The 16,292-nt window shown below is 50.4% G+C and overlaps 2 protein-coding genes across 2 annotated transcripts in view; both read right to left on the bottom strand.

Annotated features, from left to right (window-relative positions):
* LOC142312156 (uncharacterized) overlaps positions 1-16,292 on the bottom strand; it is a 186,704-nt gene that overhangs the window by 14,045 nt on the left and 156,367 nt on the right. The window lies entirely within an intron of this gene.
* On the bottom strand, positions 274-15,741 carry LOC142312154 (oocyte zinc finger protein XlCOF29-like). Its single transcript, XM_075351055.1, has 3 exons — positions 15,671-15,741; positions 659-803; positions 274-529 (listed from the first exon to the last, which is right to left on the bottom strand). Exons 2-3 carry the CDS (start codon positions 734-736, stop codon positions 305-307), a joined length of 303 nt encoding a protein of 100 aa, XP_075207170.1. The 5' UTR covers positions 737-803; positions 15,671-15,741; the 3' UTR covers positions 274-304.

The raw sequence follows: 16,292 nt of genomic DNA, 5'->3' as shown, positions 1-16,292 counted from the left end.
AGTCCTGTGGGAGAAGAGGACGGGGACATCTCTCTGGTGTTGTCCTCTCACTGGATAGAACTGGAGGAAACACATGCAGGGACTGAATTCATTCTTAACATACAGATAATTATAGGCCGTGTGTATTTAGTCCTGTCTATTACCTGGTGATATGAACGGCTGGGGAACCTCCATCTTGACGTCCTTGTACAGATCTTTGTGTCCTTCTAAATACTCCCACTCCTCCACGGAGAAATAGACAGCAACATCCTGACACCTTATAGGAACCTGACACATACAATGATACCGTCATCCCCCAATCCCTTCATAGCGTTCCTGTATAATGTCCCAGCATTCCCAGCAGTGTCACCTCTCCAGTCAGCAGCTCAATCATCTTGTAGGAGAGTTCTAGGATCTTCTGCTCATTGATGTCCTCATGTATCAGGGGGTGATGTGGAGGCCCCGTGATTGGGCTCAGGGATCTTCCCCATCCCTCAGACACAGGGGCCTGACAGCGCTCACTAGAGGTCTTCTTCACTACTGTGTAATCCTGGTTATGGAGAGACACAGTAATAAATCTCACTACAGACATTTCCAGAGTCCACACCTCTCCAGTTCTGTCCATCTGTTATTCCCATAGATAAGAATGATGTAATGTGACGTCATCAGAATCTCTCACCTCTCCAGTAAGCCGGAAGAGGATCTCTAGGGTGAGGTGTAATATCCTCTCCGCCAACTTGTCCCTGTCCGTATCCATCCTGGTCAATCAGGAAAATTCTCTTATATAGAAAATCTCCACTGAGAGGATCTGATATTGTAGGGACCTGAATGGGGAGAAGATGACGATGTAACATCATAAAGAATCCTGTGTAATAATACAATTACCGGAGATTCAAAGGGGAAACATGAAGGGAAAGAACGTGTAGATGTTATTATTCTCGGATTCTATAAACTGGAATGTCATAAACACTGGCTACTCGCTGCACTCGTCACTCAGATGTGATAATAATGGGGACTCCGCTTCTCACTCATCCACTCAACGGCTGCAATGAATTTAGTGTTCCCCACAGACAGCATACACATAAAAACAAAGAAACAAACAAACGTTTAACCCCACTATGACTGCTTTATGGAAATAAACGGTGGCAAGAAAGGGTATTTATTCTGATCCGCCATTTATAAAGTCAGCAAGAAAAAAAGTGAATAGTGACCCCCCCAGCTTCGGAAAATCTCCAGGGTTTCAGCTATCGGGAGTAGCGGAGACCCTGCAGATCATGACTCCGGCCATTTTTTCCGGTCTCCGGTCACGTGATCACCATTAAACACCATATAAAGATGGTCACATTACAGTAAATGGCGGTGCCGGTAAAAAATTATTTATCTCCCGCCTGACAGGATCAAACATGTCAGATGGGAGATAGATCTACTCCCCCGATCCCCTCCAGTCCCCCGTAGTCGCCAACCCCAACAAGATCCCCCTCCCAACTCGATCATCAAAATGGCGGTGCGCACGACTGGCACGCCTGCCACATTCATCCTCCTCCTCTGATTTTTGTTGCATGTGACATGTCAGATGCGGAAGTGTGCCGCCCCCTGGAGCAGGCAAACTGCTCGGATCCGGGGTTTGCTGTGGCTCGAGGGTCCCCGGACCCGGGGCTCAGCGGCCACTCCAATAAAAGGGGGAAATAATTACAAGGGGATTAATGTTCGTGACGCCACCCGTGGTTCACGGTAAGGGGTGTACCGCCGCTGCCGATGGGAGTACCCGAGGGAAGATGGAGCGGGGCGGCCAGATGGTGATCCATCCACGGGTAGGAGAGCCCCTGGGACTCTGGAGATAAGTGGCGGATAGTGTGGTGCAGGCAGGATCTGGGGAGGCAAGTGTACTCACTCAGGCTGTGAAGATGTTGGTGCAATCATTAAGCAGACTCTTATACAGAAGTAAACCAAGTCTTTGGGTGCCACTGCCACTCTGGGGAGCTCGTCCGGGTGTCCGTCCTCGCTGGTATTGCTTAGTGGTCCGGACCCTGCCTCCATGCACAATTGTGTAGATGTTCCTGAGTGTCCCTTCAGCCTGAAGCTGTCAGGGTCCCACTCCCTATAGTGAAATAGTGGAGGTGTGGTCTCGATGGCTGACACTTGGGATTTCAGTGGGCTGCATAAGCTGGAAGGCCCTATCCTCCTCATTGTGTTGATGCCTTCGATCTCTGAGCTCTTGGGGAAAGTTCATAAAGAGACTATCCTCCACAGGTGAATTACCAGGTTGCGTGAAGCTATTCCATGATCTAGGGCCCTGTACCCCGCCATGATCGGTACCGCTCCGGTTACTGGACTTTCTGGTGCCGACCGTTCTCCAAAACTAAGTCAGTATACCCTTTTCCAATACCCTGCGACCGGGTCTCCGACTCCTCTCGTCCCAGACCACCGTCTGCGACCCAACCAAGGTCACACAAGGAGCTCCAACTCCCCCAGCTCCTCACTCTCTGAGGGCTACTACTGATCTGACTTCCTCCCTCCCACCAGTCTGCCTGACCCCTAGGTGGGTGGCCCTATTCCAGCTAGACCACCCACTGGTGTGCCTGACAGGGTGTGGTGTGAGGTGTGGTTAGGATTTGAGTGCTGAGGGAAGCAATACCAGTGTGTAGGAACCGAGAACCATGGAGGGTGAGTTCTGCACCATGAGAGACAGGGGTGCAGTTCCCTGTGACACCCTCACAGAGTTAGGGGCGTCACAACAGAAAAGTCCTCTACAGGTCCACCCAGGTCACCCACTGTCACCCTCGTTACATCCTGCAGCGATGATCCCCCGAGATCCCTCTTTTCCTTATGAAAAGATGGCGGCCGCATGTGCAGAGCGGCTGTCAGCCGACTTCTTGTGCGCAGTGACACTGAGCTTATTGCAGCTCACACTGCCGTGGTGTGGAGCCGGGCAGTGTGAGAACAGAATTCTCAGGTCACTGCACCCACACGCTTTACATGGAGGGTGTGCACTTCCAGAAAATGGGGGATACTTTCTCTGAGCGTGCCCCCATATTCTGGAATGAGGTTACTGAAAGTCACTCTGCCCTCGGTTGGACCGGGGCAGTGTGGTTGCAGTATTCTCACTCAGATCATTGCAGCCACACTTCTCACATGGAGTGCCTGCACTTCCAGAAGATGAGGGATACATTCTCTGAGCGTGCTCCCCATATTCTGGAAGGTCCAGAGTCATTGTGGGACCTACAAAAAGGATTGCGGCAGACCGTATTTTTTTTTCTTTTCAAGAAATTGCTGAAAGAGGGAATGTGATGCGGAGTGTTTTTTTTAAATTTTTTGTCTTTTTTTTAATTATTGACAGTTAGTAATGTCGGGCATCTGATAGACACCGTGACATTACTAACCATTGGGATTGATGCCAGGTGACATTAAAATTGGTATCAACCCCATATATTACCCTGTTTGTCACTGCACCAGGGCAACGGGATGAGCCGGGCAAGGCACCAGGGCTGGTGCATCTAATGCAGGGGTGGGGAACCTGCAGCCCGCAATGACTTTTCATGCGGCCCCTGGACACATTCGTGGGCACCGCAGTGAGTCCGGCAGCAGCTGCGGTCTTAACGGCTGCCGGCCCTTTAAATCCCTTTCTGTGGAGTGCATACAATTAGTTTCTCAGCACGCTGGCCTGGCATGCTAAGAACGTACTTTGTGGACGGAATAAGCGCGAGATGCGCTGTACTCCCGTCCCACAAAGAAGAGTAGCAGCAGGTTTACCGGCTTCTCTGCTGTACATGCCTTGCGCTGCAGTGAGTCGTGCCTCGCGGTGCAGTGTGAGTCCTGCCTCACGGTGCAGTGTGAGTCCTGCCTCGCGGTGCAGTATGACTATTGCCTCACGATGCCGTGCGAGTCCTGCCTCGTGGTGTAGTGTGCCACCAACCCAGTGCTGTGTACCACCCCCGAGTGCTGTCCATGACCCCTTAGTAATGTCTGTGCTCCCTCAATCATTTCCATGTCCCCCAGTCCTGATCTTGCCCCTCTAGTGCGGTTTGTGCCACCGCCAGTCCTGTCCGTGCCACCGCCACTGTTGTCCCCCCCCCCCCCACGTGCTGGACGTGCCTCCTTGGAGATGCCTGTGCACCCTCAGTTCTGTCCATGTCCCCCAGTCCTGTTCATGCCCCTCTAGTGCTGTTCATACCAGTGCTGTCTGTGCCCAGCAATACTGTCTGTATCCCCTCAGATCTCGCTAGCGTGCGTACCCGCCCCAATCGTTTGTGCGTCACGGGCAAAACGCTGCCCATGGCGCACAAAATCACGTGGACCCGTCACACTACTTACCTGCCTAGCGACGTCGTTGTGACCGGCGAACCGCCTCCTTTCTAAGGAGGTGGTTCATTCGGCGTCACAGCAACGTCACTAAGCGGCCACCCAATCGAAGCGGAGGGGCGGACATGAGCGGGGCGAACATCCCGCCCACCTCCTTCCTTCCTCATTGCCGGCGGCCGCAGGTAAGGTGAGGTTCCTCGTTCCTGTGGTGTCACACATAGCGATGTGTGCTGCTGCAGGAACGACAACAACATCGTACCTGCAGCAGCAACGATAATTGGGAATAGGGGAGCATGTCAATGATTAGCGATTTTGCACGTGTTTCCGACGATTTTCGATCGCACGTAGGTGCCACATGCAACGACATCGCTAACGCGGCCGGATGTGCGTCACGAATTCCGTGACCCCCAACGACATTGCTTTAGCGATGTCGCAGCGTGTAAAGCGGCCTTTAGCCCCAGCCCCTCCTGTGATGTATATACCCCCAGCGTCTCCTGTAAGTTATGTGCCCCAGCGTCTCCTGTGATGTATATGCACCCAAGCTTCTCAAGTGATGGATATATTCCCCCATGGTTTCCTGGGATGTATATATGCCCCCAGCTTCTCCTTAAATGTATATATGCCCCTAACCCCTCCTGAAATGTATATACGCCCCCAGCCTCTCCTGTGATGTATATACGCCCCCAGCCTCTCCTGTGATGTATATACGCCCCCAGCCTCTCCTGTGATGTATATACGCCCCCAGCCTCTCCTGTGATGTATATACGCCCCCAGCCTCTCCTGTGATGTATATACGCCCCCAGCCTCTCCTGTGATGTATATACGCCCCCAGCCTCTCCTGTGATGTATATACGCCCCCAGCCTCTCCTGTGATGTATATACGCCCCCAGCCTCTCCTGTGATGTATATACGCCCCAGCCTCTCCTGTGATGTATATACGCCCCCAGCCTCTCCTGTGATGTATATACGCCCCAAGCCTCTCCTGTGATGTATATACGCCCCCAGCATCTCCTGTGATGTATATACGCCCCCAGCCTCTCCTGTGATGTATATACGCCCCCAGCCTCTCCTGTGATGTATATACGCCCCAGCCTCTCCTGTGATGTATATACGCCCCCAGCCTCTCCTGTGATGTATATACGCCCCCAGCATCTCCTGTGATGTATATATGCCCCCAGCATCTCCTGTGATGTATATACGCCCCCAGCATCTCCTGTGATGTATATATGCCCCCAGCATCTCCTGTGATGTGTATACCCCAGCATTCCCAGCAATGTCTTTGCCCCCAGCCCCTCCTGTGATGTAGTTACCTCCAGCGTCCCCTATGTGATGTATATGATTTACCAATCTATTGCCTGCGGTCCAGACCGAGACAAACCTGGAAAACAAGTTGTGAGAAGCAACATGATCAATATCACCAAACATCCCAGCCGCTGCAAAGAGAAGCAGCTCCAGCCATCACAGTAGGGGTGTTTATTATTTGTTTGACCAAATATAGTACGGCGATTTTCAAGGTGATAATTTTTGCGGCCCCAAAAGGTTGGTAGAAGTTTCCAAATGGCCCCTGGCAGAAAAAATACTCCCCACCCCTGATAGAATAGATGCACCACTTCTGGGGCGGCTGTGGCCTGCTATTTTTAGGCTGGGAAGGGCCAAATAAGAATGGCTCTTCCCACCCAGAGAATACCAGACCACAGCTGTCCGCTTTACTACCTTGGCTGGTAATTCAATTTGTGGGGGACCCCACATTTTTTTTTATTATTTATTCATAAATAATTAAAATCAGCCTGGGGTGCCCTCCATTTTGGATTATCAGCCAAGGTAAAGCTATCAGCTGCGGTCTGCAGCCGTCTGCTTTACCCTAGCTGGCTGTCAAAAATAGTGGGGACCCAAGTTGTTTTTTAAAATTATTTATTTTTTGGCTAAATATAAGGCTAAACACCCTTTAGTGCCACGTGAAAGTCAATAAATGGTTCCAGCTTAGAGTATGTAGGGAGGTGGGAAATCATATATGTGTTTGACATCCATCCAGTCATCCTAGCTTTTTATGCTATGTGCCCACGATCTGGGTTTGCAGCACTTTGGGCACAAAGTGTTTTCGCTGTGTCCAAAATGCTACATTGTGCAGTACAAGTGCAGTGGAAGGATTTTTAGAAATCTCCTGCCCACTGTGCTTCTTTTCTCTGTAGCATAAACTGAACTGTGGCACGGCTTCCCGAGCCTCAGCATGTAAATTTATGCTGCGGAGACGAGAGTGTTCTCTGCAGGGACAATAGCGCTAAAGTCCGCAGCAGCTTTAACCCGGATTGTGGGCACAGGCAGCTGTGTTCTCCCGTTGACAGTACTCGCATCTCTTCAGGAGGGCTGACACTGTGTACTAGACGCCGTGTCACCGGATCGTGGCCACATAGGCTAAAAGTGAGAAATTTGGGGCTATACCAACATTTTTGTGAAGTACAGTGCTGGCCAAAAGTATTGGCACCCTTGCAATTCTGTCAGATAATACTCAGTTTCTTCTTGAAAATTATTGCAATCACATATTCTTTGGTATTATCTTCAATGAAAAAAAAATCTCATAAAGCCAAATTGGATATAATTCCACACCAAACATAAAAAAGGGGGTGGATAAAAGTATTGGCACTGTTTTAAAAATCATGTGATGCTTCTCTAATTTGTGTAATTAACAGCACCTGTAACTTACCTGTGGCACCTAACAGGTGTTGTCAATAACTAAACCACACTTGCAGCCAGTTGACATGGATTAAAGTTTACTCAACCTCTGTCCTGTGTCCTTGTGTGTACCACATTGAGCATGGAGAAAAGAAAGAAGACCAAATAACTGTCTGAGGACTTGAGAATCCAAATTGTGAGGAAGCATGAGCAATCTCAAAGCTACAAGTCCATCTCCAAAGACCTGAAAGTTCCTGTGTCTACGGTGCGCAGTGTCATCAAGAAGTTTAAAGCCCATGGCACTGTGGCTAACCTCCCTAGATGTGGAAAGAAAAGAAAAATTGACGAGAGATTTCAATGGAAGATTGTGCGGATGGTGGATAAAGAAGCTCGACTAACATCCAAACAACTTGAAGCTTCCCTGCAGTCCGAGGGTACAACAGTGTCAACCCGTACTATCCGTCCGCGTCTAAATGAAAAGGGACTGTATGGTAGGATACCCAGGAAGACTCCACTTCTTACCCCGAGACATAAAAAAAAGCCAGGCTGGAGTTTGCCAAAACTTACCTGAGAAAGCCTAAAACGTTTTGGAAGAATGTTCTCTGGTCAGATGAGACAAAAGTAGAGCTTTTTGGGAAAAGCCATCAACATAGAGTTTACAGGAAAAAAAAAAAGAAGCTTTCAAAGAAAATAACACGGTCCCTACATTTAAACATGGCGGCGGTTCCCTGATGTTTTGGGGTTGTTTTGTTGCCTCTGGCACTGGACTGCTTGACCATGTGCATGGCATTATGAAGTCTGAAGACAACCAACAAATTTTGCAGCATAATGTAGGGCCCAGTGTGAGAAAGCTGGGTCTCCCTCAGAGGTCATGGGTCTTCCAGCAGGACAATGACCCAAAACACACTTCAAAAAGCACTAGAAAATGGTTTGATAGAAAGCACTGGAGACTACTAAAGTGGACAGCAATGAGTCCAGACCTGAATCCCATAGAACACCTGTGGAGAGATCTCAAAATGGCAGTTTGGAGAAAGCACCCTTCAAATCTCAGGGACCTGGAGCAGTTTGCCAAAGAAGAATGGTCTAAAATTCCAGCAGAGCATTGTAAGAAACTCATTGATGGTTACCGGAAGCGGTTATTCGCAGTTATTTTGGCTAAAGGTTGTGCAACCAAGTATTAGGCTAAGGGTGCCAATACTTTTGTCTGGCCCATTTTTGGAGTTCTGTGTGAAATGATCAATGATTTGATTTTTGTTTCATTCTCTTTTGTGTTTTTTCATTGCAAGCAAAATAAATGAAGATAATAATACCAAAGAATTTGTGATTGCAATCATTTTCAAGAAGAAACTGAGTATTATCTGACAGAATTGCAGGGGTGTCAATACTTTTGGCCAACACTGTACATGTGGATTCAAAATACTGACTATACGCTTGAATACAATCCTTCAGGGCTATAGTTTCCAAAATGGAGTAATTTGTGGGGGGTTCTGCTGTATAGGTACCCAAGGGGTCGTGCAAATGAGACATGGTGCCCGCAATTTATTTAAACTTTTCCAAAATTCAAATCATACTCCTTCCATTTCGAGCCCTACCGTTTGTCCAAACGGAGGTTTTTGGCCATATGAGGGGTATCCCTGCGCTCATAAGAAATTAGGTAAACTGTTTGGTCCACTTTTTGGTGTTGCCTCTTGAAAAAGTGAGAAATTTGGTGCTAAAACAAGTTTTGTGAAAAAAAACAAAAATTCTCAAAGTGACGATCTAAGGTTATCAGATTTTGTGAAGTACCTGTGGTTTCAAAATGCTCACTATATCCCTGTATAAAATCCTTGAGGGGTCTAGTTTACAGAATGGGGTCACTTGAGGGGTGTGTCTGCTGTTTAGGTACCTTAGGGGACTGGCAAATGCGACATGGTGCCCACAATCTATTTCAGTCATTTTGTGTTCCAAAATTCAAATATTGCTCCTTCTGTTCTGAGCCCTCTGTGAGGTAGCGTGGTCGGCTGCGCGGCAGAAGACACGGGATCCAGGCACCAATGGTCACAGCATACGGTTTATTGCACAAACCAAAAGTCCAAAACAGCACACATGTCTTTCTCTGGCAGAAACTCAGGGAGTTGTGTTCACTCCCTCACACTAGCGACCCACGCCCATGTTCCTGTTTCCTTTTAACCCTCCTTTCAGCCTGTAGGGAAACAGCATTAACCCTGGAGTGGAGTTGCTTTCTATACATGGAGGGAGCACAACCGGGGCGAGACGTACCGGCCGTCATAGACAACCCCGGTCACAGTCTCACATACCCCCCCCTCAGTTCAAGCGTGCGGGGTTGAACTCCCGCCATCAAACACGGGCCGCGGGACAAGGCATCGGCGTTTCCCTGCAACCTACCGGCCCGGTGTTCAACCGTAAACCAGAAGTTCTGCAGAGAAAGGAACCACCGGGTAACCCGGGCATTCCGTTCCTTGGCGGACCTCATCCAGACCAGCGGAGAGTGATCAGTCACCAAGCGAAACTGTCGTCCCAGCAGGTAATAGCGTAGGGACTCCAAGGCCCACTTGATCGCCAGGCACTCCTTCTCCACTACGCTATAATTCCGCTCGGGAGGGCTGAGCTTCCTACTCAAGAAGGTGACGGGGTGTTCCTCCCCCTGAACCACCTGAGACAGCACTGCCCCCAGGCCGACCTCAGAGGCATCAGTCTGTACTATGAACTCTTCCGGAAATCAGGGTTGACAAGAACGGGCTGTCCGCACAGGACCCCCTTCAGGGCCTGGAAGGAGTCCTCGGCCTGCGGAGTCCAGCACACCATGACGGACTTCTTGCCTTTGAGAAGGTCCGTCAAGGGGGCTGATAGTCCCGCAAAATTTTTTACAAACCTCCTGTAGTACCCCACGATACCCAGGAAGGCCCTAACCTGCTTCGTGGTCAGGGGTCTAGGCCACTTCTGGATCGCCTCAACTTTGTTAATTTGGGGCTTAATCACTCCTTGGCCTATTACGTAGCCCAAGAAGCGGGCTTCCGTGAGCCCCAACGCACATTTCTTGGGATTGGCTGTCAATCCGGCTGTTCGGAGCGCGTTCACGACCGCTTGTACCTGTTCCAAGTGGGTCTGCCACTCAGGGCTGTAAATAATGATGTCATCAAGGTACGCTGATGCATACGCCTAGTGGGGTTCCAGCACCAAGTCCATCAACCTCTGGAACGTGGCCGGAGCGCCATGTAACCCAAAAGGCAAGACAACATAGTGGAAGAGACCCTCCGGCGTAACAAAAGCGGTTTTCTCCTTGGCGGACTCAGTCAGTGGCACCTGCCAGTACCCCTTGGTCAGGTCGAGCGTGGTGAAATATCGCGCCTGTTCCAGCCTATCAATCAGCTCATCCACCCGGGGCATGGGGTAGAGATCGAACTTGGATATTTCGTTCAATCTCCTAAAGTCATTGCAGAACCTTAAGGAGCCATCGGGTTTTGGTATTAGGACAATGGGACTAGCCCATTCACTCCGGGATTTTTCGATGACCCCCAGGCGTAGCATTGTCTTCACGTCCTCTGATATGGCTTGTCTTCGAGCCTCCGGTACCCGGTATGGCTTCAGGCGTACCTTCAGGTGAGGCTCGGTGACAATGTCATGTCGTATCAGACTGGTCCTACCAGGCAGCTCGGAGAAGACATCGGGGTTCTGCTGAACCAGCCGTCTGGCCTCTCGCCTCTGTTGCTTGGTGAGGGCTTCTCCAATCCTTACTTCCGGTTCGTCCTCTCCGGAGGTCGCTGGAGCCGGGTTTGAACGACCCGAAGAGGAGGGAGATGGGGAAAAAATCAACCAACAGGCTTTCCCGTTCCTGCCAAGGTTTTAACAGGTTGACATGGTATATTTGTTCAGGTTTCCGCCTACCGGGCTGCAATACCTTATAGTTGACCACCCCGATTCTTTCCTTTATCTCGTAGGGGCCTTGCCACTGAGCCAGGAATTTACTCTCCGCCGTGGTGATCAATACCAACACCCGATCCCCGGGTTTAAAGGTCCGCACGGTGGCTTGTCTATTGTAGCGGCCGCTTTGCGCGGCCTGAGCCTCCTGTAAATGCTCCTTCACAATTGGCATGACCGCGCTTATGCGGTTCTGCATTCCTAAAATGTGTTCAATCACACTTTTATGGGGGGTGGGCTGCTGCTGCCATGTTTCCTTTGCCAGGTCCAACAATCCCCGGGGATGTCGCCCGTATAACAATTCAAAAGGCGAAAACCCCGTGGATGCCTGTGGCACCTCTCGGATGGCAAACATCAAACAGGGAAGCATCATATCCCAGTCTTTCCCGTCTTTGGAAATCACCCTTTTGAGCATGGTTTTCAGGGTTTTATTGAATCGCTCCACTAAACCGTCCGTCTGAGGATGATACACAGACGTACGCAACTGCTTGATCTGGAGTAGCCGGCATAGCTCTTTGGTCACTTTAGACATGAATGGGGTCTCCTGATCCGTAAGGATCTCCTTGGGCAACCCCACCCGGCAGAACACAGCAAACAACTCCCGAGCTATAAGCTTCGCCGCAGTATGTCTGAGAGGTATCGCCTCTGGATACCGGGTGGCATAGTCAACGATCACTAGGATGTGTTGGTGCCCTCGAGCGGACTTTACGAGGGGCCCCACCAGATCCATCCCTATCCGTTCAAAAGGGACTTCTATAATGGGTAACGGTACCAACGGACTGCGAAAGTGGGCCAGGGGTGCGGTAAGCTGACACTCCGGGCAGGTTTCGCAGAACCGTTTTACCTCCCCAAAGACCCCGGGCCAATAGAACCTTTGCAATATTCGCTCCTGCGTTTTCTTGACCCCTAGGTGGCCACTCATCAGGTGTTTATGAGCCAAGTCGAGGACCCGCCGACGATATGGCTGGGGCACCACCAACTGCTCTACCCCCACGCCCCGTATTTCATCTACCCGGTAGAGTAAATCCTGTTTAAGAGCGAAATGGGGGTACCTTACCTGGGCACCGGGCAGCTGTGCCACCCCGTCAACCACTGTCACTCGACTCAGGGCATGTATTAATGTAGGGTCCTGGAGTTGGGCTGTCCCAAACGTATCCGGGGACGCCTCCAACTCCGGGATGGGCTCGACCATCTCAGCCTCTCCTGCCAATACCTCTAGGGGCGACCTATCGGGTTCACATTCTGTCCCTATCATGGGGACTCCTACGGCAGGCGTCCCGGATTCGGGATTGTCGGGCTCAGGTCCCGGACTGTCCAATACCTGAGGGGACTTAGGAGGCCCCTTCCATAGAGTCCAAAAATACGGCAGATCCCTTCCTAGGATCACGTCATAGGGAAGAGTGTTAATAAGTCCCACCTCATGTTGCACCTGACCGCAGGGTGCTGTGATGGTGACAATCCCCGTGGGATAGTCTCGGCGGTCCCCATGTATGCAAACCACCCCCACGGTACGTCCTGTGGCCTTTACTTCAGCCCTTAGGGTTGATCGCACAAGGGTCACTAAGCTTCCGGAATCCAACAAGCCTGTAACCGGACATCCATTCACCTGTATTTGGCACAAGTGGGGCTCAGTCTCCGGGGAGACAAGGTCCGCGGTACACACCGCCTGAGCATACATTGAACCCCGCCGGGTAACCCCACAATCCATGGGCTCCGTGGTGAGTGGACACTGGGCTTCCATACGTCCCACCCGCTGGCACCGCCAACATCTAATAGGGAAGGAAACCCCCTTGACGAGTTGTCGTTTAGGGTACATAGCCTTCCGGACCTCAGGGACCGCGGGCGCGGCCTCAGACGGGACGGTAGCGGACTCCCGCACCGGTGTCCGCGGTGGGTCCTTGGCCCGAGGCTTGGAGGGGCCGGACCGACGGGTGGCACGCAAAGTCTCAGTGTCCCGTATCAAGTCCTGCGTAGCCACATGCCGCTCCACCAGGCACACTAATTGGTCCAGGGTACTTGGGTCGCCCTGTCCTACCGTTGAATGGTGACGGGTAAAGTGCGCACAAAGCGATCAACCACTACCCTTTCCACCATTTGCGCAGGGCTCAGAGTGTCAGGCTGCAACCACTTCTTTACCAGATGCAACAAGTCATAGGCCTGGGAGCGTACGGGTTTGACTTCCTCATAGAACCACTGATTTACCCGCTGAGCCCGTACATAGGTATTCACCCCCAACCGAGCAAGTATTTCGGCTTTCAGGGTCTCATATTCTATGGCGTCCTCGGTACAAAGGTCCAGGTACGCTTTTTGGGGCTCCCCCGTCAGATAGGGCGACAATACCTCAGCCCACTGGGGGGTCGGCAGCTTTTCCCGCTCGGCCACCCGCTCAAACACCGCCAGGAACGCTTCCACATCATCCCCCGGGGTCATCTTTTGCAACGCTTGTCTCACCGTTTTCCGGATGCTGCTGTCGTCACCCGGTCTCGGGGTTGTTGCTGCCGGTCCGGCACGGATCGACTTGGCCAGGAGAACCCTCTGTTCTTGGTGCCTTTGTTCCTACAATTGCAAGGATTGCTGCTGACGATCCAACGACCGGAGCAGGTGTGCATTGGTCTGTTGTTGCTGTGCATTAGCCTGTTGTTGCTGTGCATTAGCCTGAGCCAGCTGCTTTAGTATGTCCTCCATGGCGTCGCCGGGTTTGGGCTGTAGTATAGCCGCTCGAATCCAGGACATGCGCTGCTGGGTCACCAGGGATGGATGCTACACCTCACCGGGCTGGCATGCCCGCATTCTCCACCATCTGTGAGGTAGCGTGGTCGGCTGCGCGACAGAAGACACGGGATCCAGGCACCAATGGTCACAGCACACGGTTTATTGCACAAACCAAAAGTCCAAAACAGCACACATGTCTTTCTCTGGCAGAAACTCAGGGAGTTGTGTTCACTCCCTCACACTAGGGACCCACGCCCATGTTCCTGTTTCCTTTTAACCCTCCTTTCAGCCTGTAGGGAAACAGCATTAACCCTGGAGTGGAGTTGCTTTCTATACATGGAGGGAGCACAATCGGGGCGAGACGTACCGGCCGTCATAGACAACCCCGGTCACAGTCTCACACCTCCCATTTCTCCAAACAGAGGTTTATGACCATATGTGAGGTAGCCGCATGCTCAGAAGAAACTTGGGAACAAATTTTGGGGTCCATTTTGTTGTATTTCTTCTAAAAGTGAATAAATGTGGGCTAGAGCAACATTTTAGGTAAAATGATCATTTTTTATTTTTTTTCATTCGCTTTGGTTCCTGTGAAGAACCTGAAGGGTTAATAATATTCTTGGATGTGATTTTGAGTACTTTGGGGAGTGCGGTTTTTAGAATGGTGTCACTTTTGGGTATTTTCTGTCACCCAGGCCTCTCAGTCACTTCAAATGTGATGTGGTCCCTAAAAATAAATGGTTTTGTAAATTTTGTTGGAAAAATGGGAAATTGCTGATGAACTTTGAACCCTTCTAACTTCCTAACCCCAAAAAATGTTGGTTCAAAAATTGCACTGATGTAAAGTAGACAAGTGGGAAATGTTATTTAGTAACTATGTTGTGTGACAACTCTCTGGTTTAAGGGCATAAAAAATATAAGTTTGAAAAAGGTAAAATGTTCAAAATTTTCGATTTTTTTTCGCAAATAAAAACAAAAATTATCATCCTCAATTTACCACTATCATGAAGTATAATATGTCACAAAAAAACACAGTCTCAGGATCCACTGAAGCGTTCCAGAGCTATAACCTCAAAGGGACACTGGTCAGAACTGCAAAAAATGGCCTGGGCATTAGGGACAAAACTGGCTTTGTCCTTAAAGGGGTTAAACAAGATAAAATACAGCAACACTGAGGAAAAAGATAATAATGATCTGTCCCCAGAATGTGTCCATTACACTGTACAGACCGCAGATAACGGCCCCTCACACATCTATAGCCCCTGCCGACCGCCGGATCCACCAGACTGGGGAAACTGGTCCAGGAGGTCGCTGCTGTGTCCTTGGGTCACCGTAATCTGCAGCAAGAAGGGGGGGGGGGGGGATGATTTATATATGAGGGGGTGGGGAGGGTCATACCATATTGTGGGGGGATGTTTTTTTTTTTATATATATTAGGGGGTGGGGAGGGCCATAGCATATTGTGGGGGGATGTTTTTTTTTTTATATATATATTAGGGGGTGGGGAGTGCCATACCATATTGGTGGGGATGGGGGGATTTATATATTAACGAGAGGGGAGGGTCATACCATATTGGTGGGGATGGGGGGATTTATATATTAAGGGGTGGGGAAGGTCATAAGTTATTGTGGGGGGATGGGGGGTTTATATATTAGGGGGTGGGGAGGGTCATACCATATTGTGGGGGATGGGGGGGATTTATATATTAGGGGTTAGGGAGGGTCATATCATATTGGGGGGGAGGAGGATTTATATATTAGCGGGTGGGGAGAGTCATACCATATTGTGGATAGAGAAGGAGGATTTATATATTAGGGGGTGGGGAGGGTCGCACCATATTATGGAGGAAAGGGTGGTACCATATGGTGGGGGGAGGGGGGGCAATGAGAATATTAAAATGTGTATCAAGAAGGGGGCAGCCTACTATGAGAGCATATGGTTTCCTCACTTCCTGCCTCTCATAGTTGGGGCGTCTGTATCTATCAGAGGAAAAAGAACAAAAACATCGATTCATAGAAATCAGCGAGAGAAAAACCCCAAGAAAGTCTCAGAGCTGAAGGGGTTAATGCCCAGTAATGGGGAATCTCCACATACCTCCTCCTGCAGAGCCGCTGGTAGAGGCTAAATCCCAGGATAGATGCTAGAATGTATGGGCTCCTTCCAGGTATGACATCATATCAACACGCCCCTATCACATGATTATGGTGGACGACAGGACACATCGCCACTCCCACCCACCAAACTAGTCACGCCCACTTCCCTGGAAGGAGCCCATACAGTCTAGGCTCAACCCACTAGCTATATGGTAACGGCTAAATGGCTGTTAGAGGGACCTGTACTGACCAAGCCGGTCTTTGCCACTGGGATTTAGCCGCACACTAGACTTATGGCTGCTCTGTGCTTCCAGGACCTGTGATGATGTCACATGGAGGGGAGGAGTCAGGGGTCACATGATCAGCTCCTCAGTGTATGCAGGACTCTGCTGTGCTGGGTGTCATGGTGCTGGGTGAGGGGAAGGTTATGTGTGGGGTCAGGAGGGGTTTACAGTGTGGATGGAGCAGAGCCGTGTGTGTACGAGGTGTACGGAGCAGAGCCGTGTGTGTACGAGGTGTACGGAGCGGAGTTGTGTGTGTACGTGGTGTACCGAGCTGAGCCGTGTATGTACAAGGCGTACGGAGCGGAGCCGTGTGTATGAGGTGTACGGATCAGAGCCGTG

The sequence above is a fragment of the Anomaloglossus baeobatrachus genome, chromosome 5 (assembly GCF_048569485.1).
Source record: "Anomaloglossus baeobatrachus isolate aAnoBae1 chromosome 5, aAnoBae1.hap1, whole genome shotgun sequence".
Classification (NCBI taxonomy): Eukaryota; Metazoa; Chordata; class Amphibia; order Anura; family Aromobatidae; genus Anomaloglossus; species Anomaloglossus baeobatrachus.
This window is presented reverse-complemented; position numbering and strand designations above follow the sequence as displayed.

What these genes read in the sequence shown, in the direction of transcription:
- LOC142312154 (XM_075351055.1), bottom strand. Translation starts at nt 736, where the DNA reads ATGGATACGGACAGGGACAAGTTGGCGGAGAGGATATTACACCTCACC. An exon ending in TCTTCCGGCTTACTGGAGAG is followed by an intron (nt 530 to 658) that starts GTGAGAGATTCT and finishes CTCCATAACCAG; the next exon opens with GATTACACAGTAGTGAAGAA.